The sequence below is a fragment of the Lampetra planeri genome, chromosome 41 (assembly GCF_965212315.1).
Source record: "Lampetra planeri chromosome 41, kcLamPlan1.2.h2, whole genome shotgun sequence".
Classification (NCBI taxonomy): Eukaryota; Metazoa; Chordata; class Hyperoartia; order Petromyzontiformes; family Petromyzontidae; genus Lampetra; species Lampetra planeri.
Window position 1 is genome coordinate 3,943,414 of NC_136147.1, and position 18,547 is coordinate 3,961,960.

The 18,547-nt window shown below is 53.5% G+C and overlaps 1 protein-coding gene across 1 annotated transcript in view; it reads right to left on the reverse strand.

The window, feature by feature from the left end:
* Positions 1-18,547, reverse strand: part of LOC144732012 (glutamate receptor ionotropic, delta-2-like) — a 141,078-nt gene that overhangs the window by 6,744 nt on the left and 115,787 nt on the right. The window contains exons 9-15 of the mRNA XM_078613193.1: positions 17,237-17,338; positions 12,340-12,537; positions 8,874-9,161; positions 7,312-7,570; positions 3,275-3,413; positions 1,790-1,988; positions 1,359-1,522 (exon numbers count right to left, since the gene is read on the reverse strand). Of these exons, the coding sequence (XP_078469319.1) occupies positions 1,359-1,522; positions 1,790-1,988; positions 3,275-3,413; positions 7,312-7,570; positions 8,874-9,161; positions 12,340-12,537; positions 17,237-17,338 (1,349 nt within the window). The remainder of the gene's footprint in view (positions 1-1,358; positions 1,523-1,789; positions 1,989-3,274; positions 3,414-7,311; positions 7,571-8,873; positions 9,162-12,339; positions 12,538-17,236; positions 17,339-18,547) is intronic.

Below are 18,547 nucleotides of genomic sequence, written 5' to 3' on the forward strand. Positions count from 1 at the left end.
ACCCACGACCTCCTGTATACCAGGCGAGGTAGTTAACATCTCCTCGCTACCGTGATGATGATGATGAGAGAGAGACATGCAAACTCCAAATATACAGCAGGCGTCAGGGTCGGGATCGAACCCACGACCTCCTGTATACCAGGCGAGGTAGTTAACATCTCCTCGCTACCGTGATGATGATGATGAGAGAGAGACATGCAAACTCCAAATATACAGCAGGCGTCAGGGTCGGGATCGAACCCACGACCTCCTGCATACCAGGCGAGGTAGTTAACATCTGGCCACCACGTAAGGCCAAACAAGAAGTGGCATAATCAGAGCGACTGGTTCGGGAGCAGACCGAGGTGACTGTGAGAGCACCGAGTCGGGACGAGCCGAGCTTGAGCCCTGCACCGCCAACTCCCCCCTCTCCCGCGAGGGCTCCGTTTGAGATTCTCAGATGAATCCGGAAAAAAAAACCCCAAAGGCGAAATGTCAGATGGTCCGAATTACTTTTTGTATTAATTTTGCATTGATCTGATCTGCTGAAGCCCCCCTCGTGGTGGCCGGCAGGAGACCTCGGCATTGGAATTTCGGCTCCTGCGCGCACTCTCTGCCACCGCGCGCAACAATGAAAACACCAGGACAGCCGAAGTTGACGCCACCTCAGCCGGTGGCGACACGAGAGAGCCCCCCTGCCCTGGACTCCGCAAGGGACACGCAAAGTCGGCGAGAGGACTGAAGCAACGTGTGAAGTATACGAGGCTTGGATCAAAGCCAGATGACTCATGGCTAATGGAGTTTGTAAGTGGGAGGCCTTTGAGGTGAAGGATTGGTCTGGGTGGAGGCGGGGGGGTGGATTATGTTTTAATGAATGGACCCGTCGTTTTTCACAGTTCCATTCAAATGCGTTTTAGCGGGGCCGCTTTTGAAACAAAAGCGAGTTGTGTGGCACAGTAAAGCGAGAGTGGGTATGAGAGTCGGTAGTTGCGTGTGTGTGTAGTGGCAGTGTTGTGTGTGTAGTAGCTGTGTGGGGTGTGTGAACGTGAACGCGTATGTGAACGTGTGTATGTGAACGCGTGTGTGAACGCGTGCGTGTGAAAGCGTGTGTGTGCGTGAACGTGTGTAATTGCGTGTGTGTGTATGTGCGTGCGTGTGCGTGCATGTGAATGTGCGTGTGTGCGGCGTGTGTGTGTGTGCATGTCAACGTGTGCGTGTGCGCGTGCGGTGTGTGCATGTGCGTCAACGTGTGCGTGTCAAAGTGTACGTGTGTGGGAGAAGGCGTCTCGGCAGGTCCTGCCATGTGAACGTGTGTTTATGTGAACGTGTGTGCGTGCGTGTGCACGCGTGTATGCGTGCGGTACGGTCGCGGCTCTCACCGCTGTGAGAAGGCGTCCCGGTAGGGGCTGCCGTGCTGCAGGGCGATGCCGTAGCCCTTGTCGTAGCCGACGTTCCGCACGCTCAGCGAGCAGTCTCCGTCCGACAGCGCGGCGAACTCCAGCACCGCCGTGTCCCACACGAACGCGTAGTTCCCACGCTTCACCTGCACGCACGCGGTTACCACGCGGTTACCCACGCGGTTACCCACGCGTTTACCGTGGTTAACCTGTGTGACCCCGCGTGACCCCGCGTGACTCTGCCTGACCCCGCGTGGCACCCACGTGACCCTGCGTAACCCCATGTGTGACCCCAGCGTGACCCCGCATGACCCCACGTGACCCAGCGTAACCCCGCGCGTGACCCCGCGTGGCACCCACGTGACCCCGGCGTGACCTCAGCGTGACCCCTGCGCCGCAAGTGCGGTCGCTACCCGGTGGACGGCCTCGTCCAGGTTGTGCACACAGTTGTCGGAGCCGTTGTTGCGGCTCACGGCCTCCCACAGCTTGGCGTAGGTGCCGTGCTCGGGCCCCACGGGGTTGGCGGCGCGCGCTCGCAGCTGCTCGTAGAGGCTCGAGTGCAGCACCGTGCCGTACGACATCTCCGTCTGCCTCGCGAGCTCCTGCAGTGAACTGGGGGGTGCGGGGACGCACGGGGTGGGGGGGGGGTGCAGGTGAACACTCAGAAACACGAGGGGGTTTCCGTCTGTCTCGTGAGCTCCTGCAGGTGAACACTCGGAAACACGAGGGGGTCTCTGTCTGTCACGTGAGCTCCTGCAGGTGAACACTCGGAAACACGAGGGGGTCTCTGTCTGTCTCGTGAGCTCCTGCAGATGAACACTCGGAAACACGAGGGGGTCTCTGTCTGTCTCGTGAGCTCCTGCAGATGAACACTCGGAAACACGAGGGGGTCTCTGTCTGTCTCGTGAGCTCCTGCAGATGAACACTCGGAAACACGAGGGGGTCTCTGTCTGTCACGTGAGCTCCTGCAGGTGAACACTCGGAAACACGAGGGGGTCTCTGTCTGTCTCGTGAGCTCCTGCAGATGAACACTCGGACACACGAGGGGGTCTCCGTCTGCCTCGTGAGCTCCTGCAGAGAACTGGGGGCGCGCAGAAGAACGGGAAACGCGAGGGGAAGCAGCTAAACACTGGGAAAGTACTCGGGGTTGTCGGCAGAGATGGGTGCTATCCAAACAATCTACATCTCTTGCGATCTCGACCCCTTTACAGGGGCCGTGGGGTCCTCCAGCTCCCGGCAGGCGTAGCCACAAGCCCTCCACCGTTCGCCATCGTCAACATCGCGTTGCCGATGATTCCGCATCATTCCCCATGCCGGTGCCTCTTCCACTCCATCAGGATCTAAATTGCATTTAATCCGAATTTCAATACATCTGTCATTTGCAATTGCTCTCCAAATGACACTCTTCGAAGTAATTGGTGATTTGTATATAGTTAAGCTTCCTCCGGTAATTTGTCATCCGAATACAAATTCGTAATTTGAATAGAAATTTTGACCATCTCCGCATCTCGCGCGGTGTGTGAACACCGGGAAACCAGGAGCAGACGCACGGGGAATTGGGAACGGCACTGAATGCTGGGCAGCACGACACGCGCCGGGTGAGCGGCGGGAAGCGCGAGTGCGAACGCGGCAGCTGCCGGCTTCGCAGGGGAACACCGCGAGCGGGTGGACGGTGCAGCCTTGCCGGAGCGCCGGCTAGAGCGCCAGCCGGAGCGCTGGCCGGAGCGTTGTTTGGAGCACTGGCTGGAGAGCGCTTTCTGGACAGCACTGTCTGGAGTACTGGTCGAAGCGGTGGGCAGCGTGCCGGTGGACAACGCTGGCTAGACAGCACTGGCCGGAGCGCTTGCTGGAGCGCTGGTTGAAGCGTTTGGTTGGAGTGCCCGGCTGGGGATACGCACCTGATGGGGCTGGTGAGGCGCGACAGGGTGAGGTAGGCGGCCAGGCTGGCCGTGTAGGACGAGACGACGATGAGCGTGAAGAACCACCACACGGCCACCATGACCCGCGCCGACACCGACATCAGCACCAGCTCCCCTCCTGGGCGCAGCGCGGAGGGGGGGAGGAGAAGGGGGGAGGGGAGGGGGGGGAGGGGAGGGTGTTAGGCGGGCGGAGATAACGACAGCGGTGACATTGGCAAAAAGCCGCTCCGACTCTCCCCCTAAAACAGACTACAGATGGACACAAGACAAAGATCTCCCCTTATAGCCTTAAAATACTTTTGGGGCAAGTGCTTATGGCTGCGCCACGAACCCGGCGACCAGAGTTTGATTCCCGCTCACGACCAACTCCAGTGACGATTATCTCAACTTGTCCTGGGTGCTCTCCTAGGTCGACTCGGACTAAAATGAGTACCTGGTGCAGTGTGTAAACATCGCCAAAAGGGAGATAAAGGCGGCTGGGCGTCGTGCTGGCCACCCACCCTCTCGTGCACCGTGCCGGCCTTCATAGGTGCTACTCGCTAACAGCGCTTGCCCCAACAGTCTGTTCGGGTTATACGAGGGAGGGATCTTTGTCTTTGGCGTTAAAGCGTGGGTATTTCCACCTCTCCCAAAACATCGTCTCCCCAGCGTGGAAGAGCGGAGAAAATATCCTCGAAGGCGGTGGTTCCCCAAATCTGTGGTCCACAACCACTCGCGATCCGCAATGCAAGTAGGAACTGGGCCACGGAACTGCTGCATACACTGAAAATATAGCGAGGTTTTATTTTTATTTTCTAAAGCTACGTTATTGGTGCACTGTGGTCCATAGATTTGTCGTTTTTTAAGGTTGGAAGTGGTTTGCTGGTTCGTAAAAGATCGGAAATCAGTGTCGAGAGCCGGCAATTGCAGGGCTGCGCCTTTAACTCGTTCACGCGTGCAATGTTAACGTTGCACGCACAGCGCACGCATTGATTCAACCCAGTGCTCTGCAATTAATTTCAATAAATCCCGGCTAAGTCCCGAACCCGCTGGGACTTCCCGCTCCCCGCGTGCCGACTTGCAGCGCCACGCCAACCACCGACGCAGCCTCAACGCGGCATCCAAGGAATCTCGGTAGACCCGCCACTGACTCTTCAAGGGTCATCGATAGATATTGGGTGAAAATGAAAAGTGATTCGAGTAATGCACAATGTTTGGAAAGGTTACTCGGTTTCCCACTAATGAGCTTGCAGCCAAATGCCGGCAAAAATATCAGCGTAACCTTTTCTTGCGCAGGTCGGGGGTGTATACGTGCGTCACGGTGGTTATGAGATGTTAACTACCTCGCCTGGTATACAGGAGGTCGTGGGTTCGATCCCGACCTTGACGATGCTTGCTGTATATTTGGAGTTTTCTCCGGGTCCTCCGGGTTTTTTTCCCCTCCCTCCACATTTAGAATCGACATGCATTTAGATTAATTTGCCTGCTATAAATTTACATGCGATAAGCCACTTCGTAGAGCTCTCAAAATTTCCTTCCACCTGATTTTCATTAAAAAAGCATGCGAACACATCGTGGGAGTTTCAGCAGTCGACGGATATTGGACGGACTGGCCCCGCCATGGGAACGTGGAATACGCAGCAGTGGATCGTGAGTGTTTACGTTTGATTAACGCGTGTTTGTTGGTACTTATGCATGTGTGTTTGTGTGTGGTGAGCGGTGGTGCAATGGTTAGCACATCGCGTTCTGCACCCTGCGAGCGACCCGACTTTTATTCCCGGCCACGGCTAACAACAGCGAGCGTCCTCTAGATTTACTCAGCCTTAACAATGACGATCCATCCCGACCGTGACGACTGTATATTTGTATTCTTGGTTCTTTCGGTAAAGTCACGTAGAAAGGAGATAATAAAATAATATAAATATAATAGTTTTTTTAATTGTTTTATATTTATATTATTTTATTATCTCCCTTCTACGTGACTTTACCGAAAGAACCAAGAATATGAATCCCTGCAGTCACGAAAGCTTTAAATCAAAAATTTATATTTGTAGTTTCGCGTGTCTCTCTCACCGTGGTCACGTGAATTTTTCTCCGGGTCCTCCGGTTTTTCCCACCACATTGAGACTCAACATCGCACGTTTAGAGTATTTGGCTGCTGTACATTTCCACGTGATGATAAGCCACCGCGTCGAGCTATCATTTGTGGCCAGGTCGCATCTGAGAAAGAGTTTCGTGGTTCTGTGGGCCTTACCTGGTAAAATTAAAATAGAAATGAGTGGCTCACGTGCGTGAGGAACGTTGGCACAGTGGTTAGCGCACTCTGCCACAAACACGGCCGTCTAAGTTCGATTCCCACTAATGGCTAATAGCGGTAATGGATATGTGAACCGGTCCTGGGCCTCTCCTAGGTTGCCTTAAATGAGTACCTGGTGTGGTATGTAAACATCAGCATTGGGGAGACAAATGCGGCCGGGCATGATGCTAGCACTCCCCTTTGTGTGCCGGCCTTCGTAGTTCCTCGCTAATGGCACTTGCACCAACGGACCTATTAAAGGCTATACGGGGGATCTTTGGCTTTGTGTGTGCGCGCATGCACAAGTATGTCCATGTGTGCCCGCGCGTCTATTTCATATAAATTATCACCCCCGTTGTAAAATATACACGTATATAAATATATAAAACATAACTAATTCGGACGCTCACTGCGGAGGTGTAAGATAAAATTTACGACGGGGAGTCCTAACATTTTTTTAAATCGACGTGATAAAAATATAAATAACTTTCAGTTATATAAAGGAGATCGTAAAAAAAATGATCGGGGGGTGGGGGGGTGGGGTGAAATCTGTGCACGCTGGGACATTATCACCAGCGATAACGCGAGCGTTAATGTCGGACGGCGCTCCGTCCTCTCGCCCTCTGTCAACTGTGCTCTAGCTTCCCGCAGCCCCACCCTGTCCCCCCCCCCCCCGTCGAGGAGAGGGAACGCCGTTAATCTGATCTGTGTTAACCGAGCACACACCGCGTGGATAACTTCTGTGATTGACCGACCGACCGCGCCAATGACTGACGCGTATCCTAACGGGGTTCTGGAAGTGTCGGGGATTTAACGCTGGCATTTTCGAGTCCAAGTCGATGCTTATAAACGGGAAGGCGAAAAAAAATTAGCAACGTTTTCCAATTCGGGTTACGCCAACACAGCGGTGGCCAATTGCGGTACAGCGGACCGTGATCGCGCGGATGGCGGATCGCAAAAAAACGTCGCGTTGTGGACCTCTAGACAATCTTGATTTGAAGCTTTCGTGACTGCAGGAATCTATACTCTTTGGTTCTTTCGGTAAATTCACCTCTAGACAATTCAGAAAAAACACCTCCACGAGATGGCCTATGACTAAAAATAAAAATCCCCTACAAAGGACAATTCACACATTACGAACGCGATGGCACAACTGCTTTGTGTCGATAGTATATCACCGGGGTGAACGCGGGTAAATTTGGTGGTCGCGTAGTTTTCCGCTGGATCCCGTTGCCCGTTGAGATTCAACAGAAGGTATCCTAGTGCTCGGTGGATTGTGTCTTTGACGGTTTTGGGCGAACCCTATCGTTCATTTGTCAAGAGGGAAAGGTGGCTATCGACAACACAGCCTAATGGTAAAGTGTGCCTCCTTTCGGACTCGCCGACAACCATCCAGTGTTCCTCCCCCCTCCACATTGCAGACCGACGGGCAAAGCTCACAAAAAGGTCCCATGATAAAGCTGCTCACTCCCGAGCTACAGATACTCTGATACTGGTGAGACTAGGCCACGACGAAGGCCTAGTCTCACCAGTGTCTCTGGTGGAGGCCAATCACTTTTGAAAGACAATGCATATTTGCATGTTCACCACAAGTACCGTGAGTGGTTAATACACGCTTGATTCCCTGCAAAAGGTTTCCATTTGGTATTTGAACATCCTAACACCTCCTGTTTTATTGCCAGAAAGGGTAAACCCTATTCTTTTTTTCATGCCCAGACACCAAAACCCATCCACAACCAACCTTGCTGCATCAGCGCAGAGTAGAGGGCCCAGATTGTGGTCGGGATGCTGAGGGGTTTGTTTAGTCTCCCAACACCGCCGCCACCGGCGCCACCACGACCGGCACCGCCGCCGCCTCGCGGGCCTCGGGCCCTGCGCCGGCAGGAGGCCGAGCTGGCGCGCCGCCGCCGCCGCACGGCAGATCCGGATCCGTCTCGGCCGCTGCCGCTGCCGCTCTCGCTCGCCCGCGCCTCCGCGTTGACGCCGTCCTCGTCGTCCTCCTCCTCTCCGGCGTCGTCATCCTCCTCCTCCTCATCCTCATCCGCGTCGTCGTCCATGTCCTCCCCGGGCGGACGGGAGGCGGCGCCGCCGATTTTGGAACGACAGGGAGATACGGACGCAGGCGTTGAGATTCCAATTCGCCCCCCCCGCCGGGGGGGGGGGGGGGGAAACTCAACGTTGGAGGCGAGTTCTGTTGTTTCGCCCAAGTGCCTCCCGATTGCGTTGCATTGTTGTTGCTTTTTTACCCTTCATATGCCGCTGCCAAGCTCACGTGCAGCAGCTGTCCTGACTGCATTGACATTTCGGTGTAGGCTCAACCCCAGGACTCACGGTGAGATCCGTCAACCCTGACTGGAGTTTCGACAGCCACGCCCACTAAGCCGCTAGTCCCCTGCCTACTATCCAATAGCCACGCTCACTCAGCCGCTAGTCCCCTGCCCACTGTCCAATAGCCACGCTCACTCAGCTGCTAGTCCCCTGCCTACTGTCTAATAGCCACGCTCACTCAGCTGCTAGTCCCCTGCCCACTGTCCAATAGCCACGCTCACTCAGCCGCTAGTCCCCTGCCTACTGTCCAATAGCCACGCTCACTCAGCCGCTAGTCCCCTGCCCACTGTCCAATAGCCACGCTCACTCAGCCGCTAGTCCCCTGCCCACTGTCCAATAGCCACGCTCACTCAGCCGCTAGTCCCCTGCCCACTGTCCAATAGCCACGCTCACTCAGCCGCTAGTCCCCTGCCCACTGTCCAATAGCAACGCTCACTCAGCCGCTAGTCCCCTGCCCACTGTCCAATAGCCACGCTCACTCAGCCGCTAGTCCCCTGCCTACTGTCCAATAGCCACGCTCACTCAGCTGCTAGTCCCCTGCCCACTGTCCAATAGCCACGCTCACTCAGCCGCTAGTCCCCTGCCCACTGTCCAATAGCCACGCTCACTCAGCCGCTAGTCCCCTGCCTACTGTCCAATAGCCACGCTCACTCCGCCGCTAGTCCCCTGCCTACTGTCCAATAGCCACGCTCACTCAGCCGCTAGTCCCCTGCCCATTGTCCAATAGCCACGCTCACTCAGCCGCTAGTCCCCTGCCTACTGTCCAATAGCCATGCTCACTCAGCCGCTAGTCCCCTGCCTACAGTCCAATAGCCACGCTCACTCAGCCGCTAGTCCCCTGCCCATTGTCCAATAGCGATGCTCACTCAGCCGCTAGTCCCCTGCCTACTGTCCAATAGCCACACTCACTCAGCCACTAGTCCCCTGCCTACTGTCCAATAGCCACGCCGACTCGGCCGCTAGTCCCCGCCCTACCTCGTAGTCATCGTCGTCGGCCGTGCCTCCGCTGGCGCTGCCGCCGCCGTCATCCTTGCCGTGCAGCTCGTTGAGGCGGTGCACGAGGACGCCCACGAGGCACACGGTGACCGAGAGGCAGGTCCAGACGGCGGGCTCCAGCGGCGAGAGGCACGACAGCAGGTGCCATGAGGGGTCGGGCCGGCGCAGCATCACGGCGACACCGCGGTCCAGGAAGCGCACCGTGAAGTCGACGGCCGACTCGCGCTCCGGCGTGATGACCATCGCGCCCAGGCCGGCGTCTGCTTGCTGCGGATCGGGGGGGGGGGCAGGGGCGGGAACCGCGCGAAGTCAGCGACCGCACTAAGGGGCGACCCTTCAAAGGCACAACCAGAACGGGACGCGACTGTGCGAACTGGCGAACAACGCAAGCAACGGACTGGAGACGCATTGTCGTGGCGCAAAAGCGCCGGTCGCGCGAACGGTAAACGATGATTCCAGGGTTTACTCCGCATCTCGAGACTCGTTTTCAGGAGGTGCGAGATGTAATTATCCCACTCTTTTTTTTCCAAGAGAGGAGAATGAACCTTTTTCAGTAATCGAACCAAAAATATTGCAACTCGATTAAAAACGCCGTGGAAAAATAACTAAACTAAAAAGGAACAATTACATCGGGAATTTAAAACTTTACTCCCGTCTCATTAAACTTGCCCACACAACGGCAGTCTGCCCCCAACTCAAAGCTCCATTTGAGTCTCGATTTTGACCCAAATTGGAGTGCTAATTGCCCTAATAGAATCAAAGTGCGCATTTGGTAGCAGGTGGATGGGGCCCACCGCTCATGAAAGGCAGCCACATGTAACGACCCCGAGACTCCCTCCCCGCCCCGCGACGTCATGTCATGGCAGCAAGTTGAAAACGCATGCGGTTAGGGCTCTTAGCGGTTGCACGTTTTTGAGCGACCAAACCGTGCGCGCCCGTGGCTCCCAACTGTGTGCAGCCCGCCACCCCTCCACCCACCCCTCCACCCACCCCCCCCTCCACCCACCCCTCCACCCACCCCCCCTCCACCCACATCCCTTCCCCCCCCCGCCTCCTCCCCCTCCACACAATCCCACAATTCTATCCACCGTCAGATTTCGGAAGGGGTTAACAAATTAGCGTCTCGTTAGTGGTGCGGAACAGAGGCAGTCTTTCATTACCGGATCATTATCAGCCCCATTAGTAATGCTTGCTGGCAAAACAGCTTCTCAACATAATTTAAAAACGCGGATGAATTAAACAACAAAACATTTATTCATTCCCACTGGCCCGTGGACTTAATGAAAATTCCGTAACAAAATGACGAAGGTTATTATTTTTTTATATATATAAATTTACGCTCTCCTGCTTAGTTACCCATTTATTTGTAACGACGCTTTATCTGCCGGGCGAGGCGGGTGCCGGAGTGGGAAGGCCTCAATTTTCATCTTAGCGTCCAGGAATCACTCCCGCAGGCTGATTCCTCCGTGCCCCATCCCGACGAAAATTAACAACCTCCGAGGCACCGCGGCCGTCCTTATCGGTGGCGATAAACGACTGATCGAGCCCATTTGGTTGGTCTTATCAGGGCGTACAGGGTGCACGTGAAGGTATCGTCCGTTATATTAAGATTTGCAGGGCAACTCCATAAAAAGAGATTCGTATACTAAGGGTTTAATTTCCACTGGGTCTGTCCGGGTCAGTGACGCAGAAGATTTGTCGTCGCCCGGCACAACACATCCAGTATACCCCTCGCTCTGGCTGCAGCTACTGCTGGCCACTTACCGCTAACTTTGCTCTACCAGCGACCGACGGAAAATATATATTTGCAGGATTCGGCATGCCACATCCGGCGTTCCTCTCGCTCTGGCTGTGCTAGCCAGATAATTACGGGAGATAAATTAAGCTCCCCCCCCTCCCGTGTGCGTATCTCTCAACAGTTACGTGAAGTCACCAGTCTGAACCGCGCAGGTTGAATATGCTGGCGACGCTCCATCCGGCGGCACGTGCCGAAGGTTTCAGAGATCGTGAAAGCTCGCAAAAACCCCGATTGGATTATGAGCTGCTGTGGAATAAAAAGAACCTTCGCGCTGAATAAGATGTAGAGTTGATAAAAAAAAAATGCATGTCGGGTTGTAAAACATTGACACTGAATCGTGCAATCTTCAGGAACAAATGCTAACACGGTTCTTCGTAACATAAACGTCGACGCAACACCGCACAGAGGACCCTCGGGTGCCTTGGAAGACGTCGAAACCGAACACCTGGAAATCTGGAACGCGAACGAGACGCGTCTTCGGAGTTGCGTGAGATGGCGACATCAGTGGCGGACGTTACAGTCACGAGCTGCTTGAACATTCTTTCAAGCTGCTCAGTGAAAGAGGCAAATTGCTCGTGCGCGGTCGCTAATGCCTTGAGGATTCTTTGAACGCGTTCAGAGAGATGGGCCTCCTTCCTCGAGGAGTAATGGCTGAGTGCGCGCGCGTGCACGAGCACACGCACATAGAAGAGACAAAGATCCGCCCCGTTAAAGCCTCAACGGACTGTTGGGGCAAGAGCTGCTAGCTAGCAGTGCCTATGAAGGCCGGCACGACCCACGACCGGGTGGTTGGCCGGCCACCTTTGTCTTCCCGGTGGCGATGTTGACACACCGCACCAGGTACTCATTTGAGGCTGAGTCGACCAAGGGGAGACGCAGGTCCGGTTCACATTATCGTCATTGGTGGGAATCTAACTAGGGTCGCTGGGTTCGTAGTGCAGCTCGCGTTAACCGCTGCACCGCTACTCCCTCCATGCTCACATACACGTAGACTCACTGGCCAAAAATGAACATTTTGGTCTGAAATTAAACCAATTCGTTTCCCTCCTTCAATTTCAGCGCCACCCCCCCACCTCGTCCCCCCCCTCTTCTCCACCTACCCCGCCTCCTCCCACCCCCACCCCCGGCACCCCCACCCTCCCGATGCATGAATTATATTTGTGCTTTCATTTTGAGCTTAATTAAAATCAATCTATCAGTGTTTCGGCTAATTAATTCAAATCTTTCCCCATTTGCTTCCAAATTTTCGACTCAAATTACGGTCACTTCATTTGCTTGGCCAATTTTTCATTCAACACCCCCGCCCCCCCAAACTCACGCCTCCCTATTCCCCCCCCCCCCCCCCCCCCCGAGACCAACATTCTCCTCCGCCAGTTTCCACAAGGCCAGGGGTGGTTCTGCCACCATCAGGGGTCCCTAAGCAGGAATATTACCACCCCCCCCCCCCCATTTCATAGTCACCCACCCACCCCCAAACCCTCCCCTCCCCCTTGCCGCGACTGCGCACACGTGACTTTATAGGTGCTCGCTAACAGCATCTTCCCCAATAACCTGTTGAAAGCTACACGGTGGAATCTTTGTCTTCACGTGTGCGTGCGTGCGTGCATGTGCGTGCGTGCGCGTGCGTGCGTGTGTGCGTGTCCATGCCTTGTGCAGGATCTCCCCGAGCAGGCCGTTCCAGGAGCCGCCAGGCCCCGGGCGGCCGTAGCTGTTGTCGGGCGCCTGGTAGAGGTCGTAGGTGAAGCCCAGGTGACGCGACAGCTCCTCCAGCACGTCGACGGCGAAGCCCACGAAGCGCTTGGGCTGCCCCAGGACGTTGCTCGCCTTCATCACGAACGGCGGGTCCTGCGGGCCGCGGGCAGTCATGCTTGCTCCTTCTCTCGATCGTTCGATCGATCGTTCGTTCGTTCAATCATTTGTTCGCAAAAAGTTATCCAAATTTGTCATTTTTTGTTCAATGGACCCGCAAATTATTCAGTTGGATTTACACAGCAGCATCGCCCGTCCCCCGTAATGTGACACTATAGCAGACCGTGTCGGTGAAACACAGCGGCGGATTCCGTCGCGATAGCCCTGCGAACACCGAACGTACGAACTCACAATCATTCTTATCAGCAGGGGGTCTCGGAAGCAGTTCTGCGACATCACCTTCAGCGGACCGTTCTCGAACACAAAGGCTCATGGCACCGTGCTGCAAGAACCCCGGACGAGGTGGTGAAACGATAATGACGTCAGTGGGAGGCATTTTCTTTGTTATTATGATGATTATTATTGTTTAACACGTACGCTTTTGCGACCAATATCATATATCGCGTAAATATATAACTGTTAACGTCACAAACCTTACTAATTGGCCGTTCGGGTGGTGGCGGGTTTAACGACACATATTTACGCAATCTAACCCCAACAAAAACCTGTATTATGGAGTATTGTTATTCGGAGTAAAAGGAAAGGCTGCCGAGCTACAGATTGTAACTCTCACAAAGTGGCCGTTCCCTGAGCCTCAGAGTTCATCGAAGGTTCAACCACTTGGGGAAAATAACGCCGAGTTGCAACCAAGGCATGAGGACTGAAGCTGCCCCGAGGCCTAAGTTATTGAGCGAAAGGTCAGGTCTGCCTAAGAAAGCGTTGCCTGGTCCTTCTCACTTTCGTTTGGAACCAGAAGTGCAATGGCCTATGTCATGGGGGGGGGGGTATGCAAGATATGACTGTGGGCCCCCCTCCTTTCTTCCCGACTCACTTTCACTGCAATAGCTACGGATGTTTTTAATAACTATATACAGGGTGCTTACAAAAATCTATATTAACACTTCTGAGAATTTTCAACAATAGCAGCACAATAGACGTGCCTCCGGGCTCTGGAGAACACCTGGAGAAGATTCCAGGCACGCGTTGACGATGATGGCGAACACGTGGAGACTCTTGACTTCTTGAAGCTATTAACATTGCATTTGTTATCACGTTAGACTGTAATATCCGTTATTTTTCCATTAAAAACGAAAGTCCCATATAAGTGTTAACATTTATTTTTTAAACACTTTGTACATATTATTTTAGTTACACCGTGTATTGGGTTTAGAGCAGTGGGTGTGCGAGACACGGCCAGATTTTTTTGCAAGAAAGTAACTCATCGGAACGCAAATAAAGTACGGGCACGTAAGTTACAACTACTTTGTTTCACACCTATGTATCTACTAACATTATATTTTTAATGATTGAGAACCAAAGGGATGCAAGGCTGCAGTAAAGGTTAACGACCACTAGTTTAGATGAAGGTGACTGTATTAATAAAGACATTTAAAGGTTACAATAGTCACAATTAAGTTATCGTGCGTCTTGCTTTCATGCTGGGACCCATCGGTCTCGGATTTCCTCAAAGGGTGTGGGATCGTGCTACTTTATGCCGCTTTAATCGGGCTTGACCCATGGTAGACCGCAGAAAATGTTTTAATGAGTTCAACGCGTAGGCTTTCGCGACCAACATTGTCCATAACAGAGGTTTTTGGGCAAATGTTGTGGGTTTGCGCTCCAACGCACCGGTGTGCTGAACCAGTTACGTGACGAACCATACTATTTGGCTGTGCCGGGTGGTGGCGGGTTTAACGACACATGTATATGTATACGATCAAACCCAAAAATATTTCAATTAATAAAAACATTTTTAATATTTTTTTCGTTTACTTGTTTATATCTTGTGTGTGTAAATGCTTACCCCGAGCTCTCATACTCTGATGGTGCATTGTCTTTGAGTTGTGCGCCTTTTGGCGTCATATGGTCCAACCCATGTGAGACTAGGCTCTAAGGAAAGCTGTCTCGGGTGTGGACCAATCAACTTCAAGGACAGTGCATATATTATCAGAGTTATGTTTTTTGTTTGCATTATGGCTGCAGGTATTGTGGTCTATGCAAACAAGACTCCTTGTAAAAAAGGTGTCAGTTTTGTTGCCAGATAGAAGGGTATAAAAACAATTATCTTGTTTATATCTGTCAATTCTGGCTCCCCCCCGCCCCCTTTGTGGCCGACTGAACCCATGTGAGTCGCATGACGATGGCAGTGCTGACGAGAAACGACATCATGACGGTGCTGGCTGGCTGGTGGTGGCGGTGTTTTATCTGTAAGAGGAGCTGTGGCGCAGCGGTTAGCACGCTGCCTGGAGTGCACACGCGGACGGTGAGGTCACCGCCTCGTCCGTTTGCCGTGGCCGGCGTCTCGGTCGATTCATTGACTCTCGCCATTGGATTCGTGTTCGTCTGCATTTTCGCTCCTTGCGTTAGAGTTATGATTGCTATTAAATAGTTCGCTGTTACAAATGGACATTTAAAAATAGAGTTACTAACCACTCCGTCATCGAAGGTATTAATGATGTTTTTGAATAACTGTCAGCCATGGTCAATCCACTGCTGTATGAAGGTCTCCACAAGCCACCAGCATAATATGAACATAGATAATTAGTTGATCAGCTTTATAACATTCTCAGATGGTTGGGTTGTACACCAGAGAGGCTATCACACAATGTATGTCTAGAACATATTATGCACATTGCAATAATCTATCCCTATAATTATTATTTATCCAGTGTGAATGCCGATGGTTTACACAGTAAATAAACGTAATTTTAAGTGCCCATATTGTATTGTTTACCAAAGGGATTGATTAATTATAATATTTATTAGGGTATAAAAATCAGGTTGGCGACATCCAATACACCAATAACCTTAATAGACTGTTAGGGAAAGTGTTGTTAGCGAGCACCTATAAAGGCCGAAACGGCACATGAGGTGGTGGGTGGCCAGCACCACGCCCGGCCGTCATTGTCTCCCTAATGGCGATGTTTACACACCGCACCAGGTACTCATTTGACACTGAGTCGACGCAGAGGAGGCTCAGGACTGGTTCGAAATAATCGTCACTGGGTGTTGGCCTTGAGCCGGAATCGAACTCGGGCCGCCGAGTTTGTGGCGCAGCGCGCTAACCGCCGCACCACAACCCCCCTCCAGATAAACCACTACCACCACCACCATCACGATGGTGTTTCTCATCAGCACTGCCGTCGTCACCGTCATCAGCCCGAGCTGAAAAAAAAACCTTCAATGGGACTCGTCCCGGAAACGTAGCCACGGCGGGCCACAATCGACGGGACGGCATCGCCATCGACTCTCGCCCGAGCACTTCGCACGGGGGGGGACCTCGCGACGTTCAAACGTCCGGCTCCTCGCGCCGTGTCTGGCCCACTCGCCGCCCGACGAAGACGGCCCTTCGTCAGCTCCAGCAACGTTTCATTTACACCATTGGAACCTCATTTGCCAGTAAAAAATATGATAATTGGTTTTTTACCCTTCTATCTGGCAACAAAACTGACACCTTTTTTACAAGGAGTCATGTTTGCATAGACCACAATACCTGCAGCCATAATGCAAACAAAAAACATAACTCTGATAATGTGCACTGTCCTTGAAGTTGATTGGTCCACACCCGAGACAGCTTTCCTTAGAGCCTAGTCTCACATGGGTCCAACCCATGTTTTTTGTTTGCATTATGACTGCAGGTATTGTGGTCTATGCAAACATGACTCCTTGTAAAAAAGGTGTCAGTTTTGTTGCCAGATAGAAGGGTAAAAAAACTATTATCAACGTTTCATTTCTTTTCTTCTTCTTTTCCCGAAACGTGGGATGTCAGGATCAAGGGGGGGGCGGCCCACGCGTTGCCAACGTTGGCCCCCCGAGGTCACGTGGTTTTTACCGGGTCCCCGGTAGGAACGTGACTCTTCAACCGCAGCAATAACGTCGTGGTCATAATGAATCAATCGTTGAATATGGATCGCGACGCTCAATCGCTGCGAGGACCACTCGTGGTGAGGGGTGGGAGGGTGGGAGGGGGTGAGGGCAGGGGGTGGGGTTGGTGGGGGGTTGGGTTGGGGGGGCCACTGCTGGTGGCCTCTGGCTGCTCCTCCCGTGGGATTGGGGGGGGGTCTCCCCATTCCCCCGAGGCAGTCACGTGATTGAAGAGGAACTCGGCATGCTGTTTTTTTTTAGTTTTGATGCCGTCTGACTGCATTCACTAGAAACAATGCATGGAAAAACATACACCCCGAATCAGGATAATCACATTGCCATTGAGGTGACAATTGTTCCACTCATGCCATTTAACTTGTCAATTGTTGCCCACGTGACAATTTGATTTGATTGTCCCTGTCAGATGGTGGGGGGTTATCGTGAAACATTCACATCATACCTGCACGACAACCTAACAAAAAACAAACATATTACAAATTATAATAACGGTCGTGAACGCCTAGACATGAAATCGAAGGACTTGTGTCAATGAAAAAATAACACCACTTGCAAAACCGCCGAACCCATGAATTTTTTAGACTTTTATGAATCCTGCTTTCGATATATGCGAATGCCCTTGACCCAGTGAACGAGCGCCCTGGCATTCCGCCAGTCCTCCTGGACAGCGACAACAACCACACGGCCGCCGCCCAACCACGGCCACGCACCCGACTGTCCGAGCACTCATCTGTCCCGCCCTCCCTCTCCTCACCAGCACAACAGCCACCTTGAGCGTGACCCCGCGGATGTTGCGTCCTGGCATGCTGTCACTCAGCGAGCCGTTGAGTCCATTCACGGGGTCCCAGACGCCGAGCTGGGGGCGGCGGAGGAATGGAGCGGGTTAGGCGCCTCGCACGGTTGGGCTACGCGCGGTGCGAGACAACTTCGACGTACGCACGTGCGTACAAGCGTGCGCACGTGGGCACATATTGCGAGCGTGACCGCGTGCACGTGCACATACCTACACCAGAAACACCATGATCAATCTCATCATTATCATCATCATCGTCTATCCCCAAACGACTGAACACCCCTTTTTACTTCTCCGGCCATTGCTGGATGAAGGCCCCCCCATTCCCGATGCCCGCCCCCCGCCCCTCTTGCAACCCACACCCTCCACCCCCCCCCCCGCCCTCCACCCCCCGCCAGCTCTTCCTCGCTGGTCATGAATCTCAGGTGCCCCCCCTCTCCTTCTGGCTGCCCTTCTGTCACCAGTCTCGCCCTTTGCCCATCATCCCTCCTAGCGCTCTGTCCACCCCAATGGCTATAGGGGAGGATGGCACGGCTCTCTCTCTCTCTCGAGAGAGAGAAAAAGCGTCGATAACTCACATCAGTGGTCAGTGATGTTCAAACCATGAGAGCCACCCACAGGTCAACTCAGAGAGTGTGGAATTGTGCAAACAACGGTACTTGGTCAAGACAAACGTGGTTGGGGTATGGTGTGGCGTTTGAACATCATTACTGGGGAGACGAAGGCGGCCGGGCATGATGTTGTGTTTGAACATCAGCACTGGTGAGTGGAGAGGTTATGGTGGTGGCCACACCAACCTCTCGCGCGCCGCCACGGCGAACTTAATGGGCGCTCGCCGACACCGAAACCCGCGTCGACAGTTTACGCGAGAGGCGAAACCAGCGCGGAACTTTTACTTCGTCTTTTGCTCTGCACAGCTACCCCATGCGGTCAGAACCGCTGTGTCTGTCCGTCCACATTCCCATGTAGAGAAACCCACTGAGCCTTAGGCTCATTCACTCAGTGGGTCCCATCTGGATGTCGAGCAAATTCAGCACCACCAGGCGCGGACAGCAGCGGGGGGCTCGGGATTGAGATCATGGGCACGTGTGTGTGCGCGTGCGTGCATGTGCGCGTGTGCGTTTGCGTTTGCGTGTGTTTTGTGGTGAGCGGTTGTGCAGTGATTAGCGTGCTGCGCTACGAACCCGGCGAGCCGAGTTCGATTGCCGCTCACGACCAACGCCGGTGACGATTACCCGAACCGGTCCTGGGCCTCCCCTGGGTCGACTCAGC